This window comes from Babylonia areolata, chromosome 27, assembly GCF_041734735.1.
Source record: "Babylonia areolata isolate BAREFJ2019XMU chromosome 27, ASM4173473v1, whole genome shotgun sequence".
In the NCBI taxonomy this organism is placed as follows: Eukaryota; Metazoa; Mollusca; class Gastropoda; order Neogastropoda; family Buccinidae; genus Babylonia; species Babylonia areolata.
The window spans coordinates 3,407,472-3,417,471 of NC_134902.1; the positions used below are offsets into that span (position 1 = coordinate 3,407,472).

Below are 10,000 nucleotides of genomic sequence, written 5' to 3' on the forward strand. Positions count from 1 at the left end.
CACACACACAGATCTTGGTATCTATCAGAAGTTTTGTGCCAGAACCGTAACTCGATATGGTAATATAATAAAGGCACGGGTATTAAAAAGGGAATAAATAACAACACAACCACATGCACACACAAAAAAAAAAAAAAAAAACCCCACCCCCAAAACAACAAAAAAAACATTGACTCTGTGTGTCAGGCAGTTCCTATGTAAGTTTAGAGGTAAAACAAAAATTAAGGAATCCAGATTTGCGTCGTCAATAATTCTTCCTTCCCTCTTTCATTGCATATGACATCAATCAGACTCAACAAACTGTAACAACGATTATCAAGGCTCAAGTGTGGCTAACGTTACTTTGAGAAGGACAAGGAAAATCGGCTTTTTTTTTTTCTTTTTTTTTAATAAATAACACAAATGTATGAAAAAAATTGCTCGCCACTCCCTCTGTCCCATAAAAAAAACAAGAGAGGCAAGGCCTTCAAGACTCACTTGTGGCAAATTAAGTCCCCTAGCATTAATTACAGAGTAATTTCCCTTTTTTTACTATCTGCATCAAAACGTTTGCAAAATAAACAGAACTTCCATGCTTAGCAAAAGAAGTTCCTGTTTGAACAAAAAATGATAATAATGACTGCTCTTGTTGTTGGGTCAGAATATCAGATCAAAGTGCCATGTTTAGAGAATACAAAAAAATATAAATATAACAGTAAATGCAGTTTGCATATAATTAGGCTTCATTGTTTATTTTTTTTGTGCCCATCCCAGAGGTGCAATATTGTTTTAAACAAGATGACTGGAAAGAACTGAATTTTTCCTATTTTTATGCCTAATTTGGTGTCAACTGACAAAGTATTTGCAGAGAAAATGTCAATGTTAAAGTTTACCACGGACACACACACACACACACACACACAGACAACCGAACACCGGGTTAAAACATAGACTCACTTTGTTTACACAGAGTGAGTCAAAAAACCATACATGTAAAACTCCCTCTCTCTCTCGCTCGATTGCTTTCACACACGATGCATGTCAGCTGCTGTTGCCTTTTTGTCATTCGAGGCTGCGTCTAATTCTCATATGAATTAGCGAGCTTTTAACAGTCGTTAAAGATACTGCTATGCAACGCAAAACATTATACATAAAATGGGCAGACCATAAGACACCATACAAAGAAACCCTTGGTGATTAAAACAAACAAACAAACAAACAACAGCAGCCGTTTTAAGTATTGCCGAACGTGATTAAGGACTTAATGACGTTTCGTCAAAGATTCAATAATCGAATCTTATAGCAGGCCTACAGGGTTGAACGAAGAACACTTCATTTCAGAGACAGACATTTCGAGATTCGCTGCTCTAGATCTTCTTGATAAAGGGGCATAGACGCTTTAGTGTTGGATTCCACACTCTGTCGAAGGAGTTCATACTCTTCAATAGATTTCATTCTCACACTTTAACCCAGAACAAACAAAAAACTAAACAAAACTGCACAACCCAAATCCAGTTGGAACACAAATAACGATATGAACAGAAAACATCCCACAGCAAATAGTTGATTCGTCTGTGCTTTTCCTTTCCGTAAAGACTGGCGCTCAAAAGAAATGACTTAGCACAGGAAAAAAAAACAAACACACCGAATAATAAGTTAAATGGTTGTGAACGTTGACGACACTTTGAATGCAATGTTGATTTTTTTTTTTTTTTTTTTTTGAAGGGGGGGGGGGTTGTTTTTTGACACGAAGTGCTACATCATGTAAAATCTAATTCAACAAGAAAAGATCTTACAGGATCAGTCCAATCCTTTGGAGTTATGGTATGAGATCTTTTTTTTTCTAGATTAAGGTTGAGGGCAAACCATGTTTTGTCACATCAATCTGTACACAGGGAAACAGAATAAGAAAGCAATAAGAAAGCAATCCCAAAACGTTTAATTAACAGACAACCAGATCACAAGCCAGTCCATGCCCTTTTGCAAAGACAAGAAGAGAACAACGTGTCGTTTCGTTACGGTCATCATAACAAACACACAAATGGGTTCACACACACACACACATACTCTGTCGCCAAACTGACACAGAAGGAAGTGTGGGAGACAATCATAAGAAGAAAAATCGGCTCCAACTGCTTTTTTTTTTTTTTTTTTTTTTAGGTCATTGATCAGTGCCACCTCTCCCATACACACACACACACACACACACACACACATAAAAAACAATTCCCCGTTTTGGGGGGTACTGTACAAAGTCGGGTCCTCCTGCTCCAAGTCTATGGCTAAAGTCATTTAGAAATGGGTTCGCGTGGTGTGGTGGCCTCTCGAGTTATGTTCATGCATAGTTCCCATAGGTCATTCTACCTTCAGTCATAGTCTCCACAGGTCAGTTTCTCCCATCATGACGTCATAGTTCCAAACAGGTCAGTTCCTCACTTCATGACGTCATAGTTCTCACAGGTCAGTTTCTCCTTTCATGACGTCATAGTTCCCACAGGTCAGTTCCTCACTTCATGACGTCATAGTTCTCACAGGTCAGTTTCTCACTTCATGACGTCATAGTTCTCACAGGTCAGTTTCTCCTTTTATGACGTCATAGTTCCCACAGGTCAGTTTCTCCCATGACGTCATAGTTTCCACAGGTCAGTTTCTCCTTTCATGACGTCATAGTTCCCACTGGTCAGTTCCTCACTTCATGACGTCATAGTTCTCACAGGTCAGTTTCTCCCTTCATGACGTCATAGTTCTCACAGGTCAGTTCCTCAATTCATGACGTCATAGTTCCCACAGGACAGTTTCCTCCTTCATGACGTCATCTTTCCTAGTCATCAGTCACAGTCAGGTGGAAAAAAAAACAAAAGAGAAAAAGAATTCCCCGGCAAAATATACCCAAGATAATATGTTCCCTGGCAAGATTGAACTCAGCGTGGTTGAAATCCTCTATCCAGAACACACCTGTACCATGGGCATACAAGACCTGTACCATTCAAGCAATGTTCAAAGTTCACACCATGCACACCACAGTGAAAGTGGGGGAAAAAACCCCAGAAAACACTGATTTTGCTGCTCGTTCTATGTTCAAAACCATCAGAACACGTCAGAACCCAGACCCGTTACAACAACAGGGTCAGCTGTGAAGTTAGGCCTCAACGATGTCAATGCTGGCCTGATCAGAATCAAACCGATAACCCCATATCTACCAATGGACATGGATACACTCCGATCGAGATTTCCGCTGGTGATCAGAAAGTGTTCTCGTTCAAATTTTAACCGGGACAGCAAGGCAAAAATCCTTTGGTGGGATATCTTCCATGCGCGGGTGCATGTCCACCGATGATGTCCATTGAAGATGGAACGACGCATCGTTATTCTGGGATCCCAAGAGAAAAAAAAAAATCTGATGGAGGATTGCTCGTCTCTGCATGATCCGGAGAGGCAAGGAACCAGAGGAAGGACTGTTCAGATCTCCACGTCCCCCCGAGACACAAGGAACCGGAAGTAGCACTATCCATCTCTCCACGACCCCCCCGAGACACAAGGAACCGGAAGTAGCACTGTCCATCTCTCCACGACCCCCGAGACACAAGGAACCGGAAGGACTATCCATCTCTCCACAACCCCCCGAGACACAAGGAACCGGAAGTAGCACTATCCTTCTCTCCACGACCCCCGAGACAGAAGGAACCGGAAGTAGCACTATCCTTCTCTCCACGACCCCCGAGACAGAAGGAACCGGAAGTAGCACTATCCATCTCTCCACGACCCACCGAGACACAAGGAACCGGAAGTAGCACTATCCATCTCTCCACGACCCCCAAGACACAAGGAACCGGAAGTAGCATTGTCCATCTCTACATGAAGACCGTGTTGATGGGAGGAAGGGAGCGGGGGTCGGCGTACTGTGACGTCAGATCCGGATCCGCCGCCGCCATCATGCCGGACACGTCCATGCCGGCCAGTAGGTCGTCCGTCAGAGTGGAGTGCTGGTGCACTGCAACACAGCCACAGGTCAGGCATGCCGTGTCGCGCACGTGCGCACACACACATACACACACACACACACACACACACGAGCGCGCGCGCGCACACACACACACACACCATTCCTTCAACCCTTCCACACCACCACCACCACCACCCTATACCACCAACACCACCCCTACTCATTAAAATTTCTACCTCTCCCCCTCCCTCTCTCTCTTTCCATCTCTGTCTGTTGCTGTCTCTGTGTTTGTCTGTCTGTCTGTCTGTCTCTCTCTCTCTCTCTCTCTCTCTCTATCCCTCTCTCTTTTTTTTAAATGGTCTCTTGATTTGCTTTCGAATTTCCATGTCGTTTGATTTGTTTTTTATTTTTATTTTTTTATTTTTTTAGAATTATTATTATGGTTGAGCGGGCATCATGGTAAAAGGAAGCTTGTAACTTATCCTTTTCTCAGTAAAACATTCGAGTTCGAGTTCTACTTCTGTCTGTGTGTTTGTGTGTGTGTGTGTGTGTGTGTGTGTGTGTGTGTGTTATGTGTAATGTTTGTTAACACCACCCCTTCATGCAAGGCTATGGCCTGAATTGAATAGAGAAAGAGAGAGAGAGGGAGAGAGAGAGAGATTTCCAAAACTTTACTACTCAAGGATAAAGATGTTAGGCATTGCCTAGTCTTCCAACCTGTCCTTGTGACAACAAAAAAAAACAGTAACGATAAGACACAACAATAATAACAATGGTGTATACTACCACCACCACCACCACCACCACCACTACTACTACTACTTTTACTACTACTACTACTACTACTACTACTACTACTGATAATTATAATACTAATCAATGCACCATCATCATCATTACAAAAATATAATAAAAGGAACGCAGTTACACACACGGGAGAGAGAGAGAGAGAGAATATATATTCCCGAGAAAAAAATATATATACAGAGAGAGAGAGAGACAGACAGACAGACAGACACACAGAGACAGACACATACAGAGACACACACAGACACACAGACACACAGACAGAGACACACACACAGACAGACACAGACAGAGACACACACAGACAGACACAGACACACAGACAGAGACACACACAGACACACACACACACACACAGACAGAGACACACACACACAGACACAGACAGAGGCACACACAGACAGACACACACACACACAGACACACACAGAGACAGAAACATACACAAAGACACACACACACACACACAGACAGACACACAGACAGAGACACAGACAGACAGACACAGACAGACAGAGACAGATAGACACAAACACAGAGACACACACAGACAGAGACACACACACAGAGACACACAGACACACACACACACAGACATCTCTCACCTGCCCGAGGGGGGCTGTGACACGTGGCCCCGCCAGCAGACATCCCCCCGAGTCCCCCCAACCCGACCCCCACCCCGACCCCCATCCCCATCCCCCCAACCCCCACCCCCATGCCCAGCCCCCCGTTGACCCCCCGGTGGTGGGGGAGGGGTTGGGGGTGGTGGGGGTGGGCGTGGTGGGATCGGTCCAACAGGTTCAGGGGGTCGGTCAGCTCGGAGCTCGGGTACTGGTGGTGGTGGTGGTGGTGGTGGTGAGGGGGAAGGGGAGGGGCGAGGGGGTTGGAGGAGGCGGAGGAGGGGGTCAGCGAGTGGGCGTGGCCGTGGGGAGGGGGCAGGGAGAGGGAGAGGGAGGAGGAGGAGGAGGAGGAGGAGTGGGGGGCCGCGGCGGAGGAGGAGGAGGAGGACGAGGAGGAGGAGGACCCTCGCTGCTGGATGACCGGCACGTGCTCCACCAACTTGGGTCCTTGCTGGGCAGGGTGGTGGGGGTAACCCGTGTTGGGGGCGTAGTAGTCTGAACACACACAATCACAGCAGCGTTTTTTGTTGTTGTTGTTTTTTGACTCACTTGTGTAAACAAAGTGAGTCTATGTTTTAACCCGGTGTTCGGTTGTCTGTGTGTGTGTGTGTGTCCGTGTGTCTGTGTGTCCGTGGTAAACTTTAACATTGACATTTTCTCTGCAAATACTTTGTCAGTTGACACCAAATTAGGCATAAAAATAGGAAAAATTCAGTTCTTTCCAGTCATCTTGTTTAAAACAATATTGCACCTCTGGGATGGGCACAAAAAAAATTAAAAAAGAAGCCTAATTATATGCAAACTGCATTCACTATTATATTTATATTTTTTGTATTCTCTAAACTTGGCACTTTGACCTCTTATTCTGACACAACAACTAGAGAAGTCATTATTATCATTTTTTGTTCAAACAGGAACTTCTTTTGCTAAGCATGGAATTTTTATTTATTTTGCAAACGTTTTGGTGCAGACAGTAAAAAAGGGAAATTACTCTGTAATTAATGCTAGGGGACGTAATTTATCACAAGTGAGTCTTGAAAGCCTTGTCTCTCTTGTTTCTGTTTTCGTGAAGGTAGGTACAAACAAACATACATACAGTCCCTGGTTTATTTCTGTGGGCAGCAGAGTATGATTTCTTTGATTTTAACTATAGTGTTTTCTGTCGAAGTTCAGAATGATACATGGTGGTGTAAGATCAAAAGGTACCTTAATTAAGATGAAGATAAATAAAACACGACGTTTCGAGTCTCAAGACTTTTTTAGTCAATGTTCTGTCGACGTAAAAACAAATCGTCTGCTGTGAGAGTCACGTTCTAAAAAAACACGAGATGAGTGAACAGTTTTTATTGCTGTCACAACTTTCTGCCAAGATACCCAGCTGCAATGTGTGTGTGTGAGTGTGTGTGTGTGTGCACATCATCACCCACCATCCAAAAGAAATAGAAACAACCCAAAATAGAGTGAAGTAACGCAACCTTACCACTGCTTTGATACGAAGGGTGAGACGCATAGGACGTGGTGCCACTCTGCACAATATTGAAGGCACTGCCCGAATTCCCCGCCGTGGACAGCGCTACGGAGGAACTTGGGTAACTGTTCATTTGCCCCATGTGGGAGGAATAGCCGTAGGGATCACTGGCGAAACCTTGGTCCGGGTACGAGAAGGTCTCAAGGTCGTTCTTCATCATGTAGCTTCCGCTGTAGGGGGCGCTGGACCGGAAGAAGCTGGCCGGGTGGGAAGGGTGCGAGGCGTAGTTGGAGAGATAGTTGTGGTGGGCCCCGGCGGCGTACTCACCCTGCTGGCCTGCTGAGAGAAGGCGAGCTTTCTTGAATAGGTCTGAGTTCGAATATTTAGACCACAAAACGTGAGGCATGATACTGTGTTTCACTGAACGGTGGTTTTTAAAAACTTTATTTATTTAGTTATTCATTTACTTTTTTTTTTAGAGAGAGTTTCAGTTTCAGTTTATTTCAATTCTTTTTTCTGTACCACTTAACATCTCATTCCGGTTTTGTTTTTTTGTTTGGTTGGTTTTTTTGTTTTTTGTTTTGTTTTGTTTTTTTTTGGGGGGGGTTGTTTGTTTCTAATAAGTGATTGAAATGAGGCCCGATAACAGAGCAACAGTTTTCTAGCTTCAAACTTTTCAGAAGTCACACACGTACGCACAGACATTTATAAAGACAGACAGACTGACAGAGACAGACAGACAGAGACAGAGTCAGCGAGGAGGGGGTAAGAGAGAGAGAGAGAGAGAGAGAGAGAGAGAGAGAGAGAGAGAGAGAGAGAGAGAGAGAGAGAGAGAGAGAGAGAGAAAAGTCCCGAGAAAGATAAAATCTCTCATAACAAAAGATTTCCGAAACAATATCTTTTTTTACTTAAAAACAACAACAACAACAACGATGAAAGGAACATATTTTACAACAATTATTTCGGGATTCTTTACGACTCTGAATAAATGTAGCCGACCTTTCGACAAGTAAGCATAAATTCAGGTAAACTGTTGCACCATAATGAGAAGCAGAATTGATTCTAAGGGAAAACAGTATTAACGATCAACTGATTGTCCAAGTAAACTATGATAAACCCATCGACGGTTAAACACACAAATAACAACAACAAAATAATAATCATAATGATAATAATAACAATAACAATAATAATAATAATGATAATAATAATTCTTTAACAACAAAAGGTCTGCAGAAGTTTACTTTTACGACTTCTTTAAAATCTTTATTTTACTGTATAGTGTTATTCAATTACTTTAAGTAATGGATATTCGTAAAGCGCTTACAGCTTGCTTCTGCTTGTACTACAGCGCTATATAAGAATGCATTAGTATCATTATTATTACTATGATCATCATTATTATCATTCTCATCATTAACATCATAATTTTTATCATTAAGTTTCCTCTTGCCTCTAATGTGGTGAATCTGGCCACAATAAAATTAGCATCGTCAATGCATGAAATAAAAACGTTCTTGAATGAAATTTTAAAAAAAACAAAAACAAACTACAGCAGCCAAGAACTCACCCAGGTAAGGGAAAGACGCGGTAAAAAGACAACAACAAAAATTATAGCCATCAAGAACTCACCCAGGTAAGGGAAAGACGCGGTAAAAAGACAACAAAAAACTCTAGACACCAAGAATTCACCCAGGTAAGGGAAAGACGCGGTAAAAAGACAACAACAAAAATTATAGCCACCAAAAATTCACCCAGGTAAGGGAAAGACGCGGTAAAAAGACAACAAAAATCCTAGCCACCAAACACTCACCCAGGTAAGGGAAAGACGTAGTAAAAAGACAACAACAAAAATTATAGCCACCAAGAACTCACCCAGGTAAGGAAAAGACGCGGTAAAAAGACAACAACAAAAAACAAAAAAAAAACAACTCTAGCCACCAAGAATTCACCCAGGTAAGGGAAAGACGCGGTAAAAAGACCAAAAAAAACAACTCTAGCCACCAAGAATTCACCCAGGTAAGGGAAAGACGCGGTAAAAAGACCAAAAAAAAACAACCTCTAGCGGCCAATAACTCACCCAAGCAAGGGAAGGAAGCAGCCAGCATGGACGAGGGGGAGGGGCCACCATACGTGGCCATGATTGGTCCCTGGCTGATGACGCTGTTGCGGGGGTTGATGGGATTGGGCACGATGGGCGAGATGGGCGGAGTCAGCATCTGGCCTCCCGTCATGCTCTGCGAAACAGTCAGGCGTTGTCATGGTAACTTACTCCGCCACAACCACCACCACCACCACCACTTCTTCCAGCTTTCTAAGTGTTCACGTGTATTTATGAGTGTGTGTGCTTCAACCCTATCAGTTATACATGTGTGTAAATGACTGGTGTGGAAGCGCTTTGATTTGTCTATGTACAAAATTCAGTGTTGCAAATAATGATAATAATAATGATACTAATAATGATCACAATAATGATATTAAGCAGTAGTAGTGGAAGGAGCAATAGCAGCAGCAACAGCGGTAGTAGAAGTAGTAGGAGTTTTGTTGTTGATGATGATGATGTGCTGATGATGATGATGATGATAGTGATCAGAACGATGGTGATGATGATGTTGATGATGATGTTGATAATAATGAAAATGACGTTGCTGCTGCTGATGATGATGATGATGATAATGATGGTGGTGATGATTATGATGATGAAGGTGATGATGATGATGATGATGATGACGACGATGACGATGATGATGATCGTTGAACTGAAATATCAGTCTGGTTATGGTGATTTTTAGGACTACAATGATAAAAGTGATGATGATGGAGATGAGTGATAGATAAGAGCGTGCTGCTTGGTGTAGAAACGACAGTCTAATCATATGCACAGTGAGAGAGAGAGAGAGAGAGCGAGACAGAGAGAGAGAGAGGGAGAGAGGGAGGGAGAGAGACTGACAGACAGGCAGAGATAGAGAGAGAGAGATAGAGAGAGAGAGAGACAGACAGACAGACAGACAGACAGACAGACAGACAGAGACAGATAAACACGCAGGGAATTAAGAGGAGCGGGGTGGGGGTGTGGGGGGAGGAGTGGTTGAAAGAAAGAATAAGGGCACCAACAAAAAGACATAAAGCTGAAAGGTAGTCTCACACACACACACACACACACACACACACACGCACACACAC

The 10,000-nt window shown here is 43.1% G+C and overlaps 1 protein-coding gene across 4 annotated transcripts in view; it reads right to left on the reverse strand.

Annotated features, from left to right (window-relative positions):
- Window positions 1-1,731: 1,731 nt before the first annotated feature.
- The window catches only part of LOC143301499 (DNA-binding protein RFX6-like), a 131,845-nt gene continuing 123,576 nt past the window's right edge, over window positions 1,732-10,000 (reverse strand). For 3 of the 4 annotated variants that reach the window (XM_076615820.1, XM_076615821.1, XM_076615824.1), the window contains 4 exons: window positions 8,898-9,054; window positions 6,830-7,156; window positions 5,335-5,844; window positions 1,732-3,970 (listed from right to left, as the gene is read on the reverse strand). In XM_076615820.1, the coding sequence (XP_076471935.1) occupies window positions 3,831-3,970; window positions 5,335-5,844; window positions 6,830-7,156; window positions 8,898-9,054 (1,134 nt within the window). In that variant the 3' untranslated portion in view covers window positions 1,732-3,830. The remainder of the gene's footprint in view (window positions 3,971-5,334; window positions 5,845-6,829; window positions 7,157-8,897; window positions 9,055-10,000) is intronic. The other variant, XM_076615822.1, reaches the window with a different exon arrangement.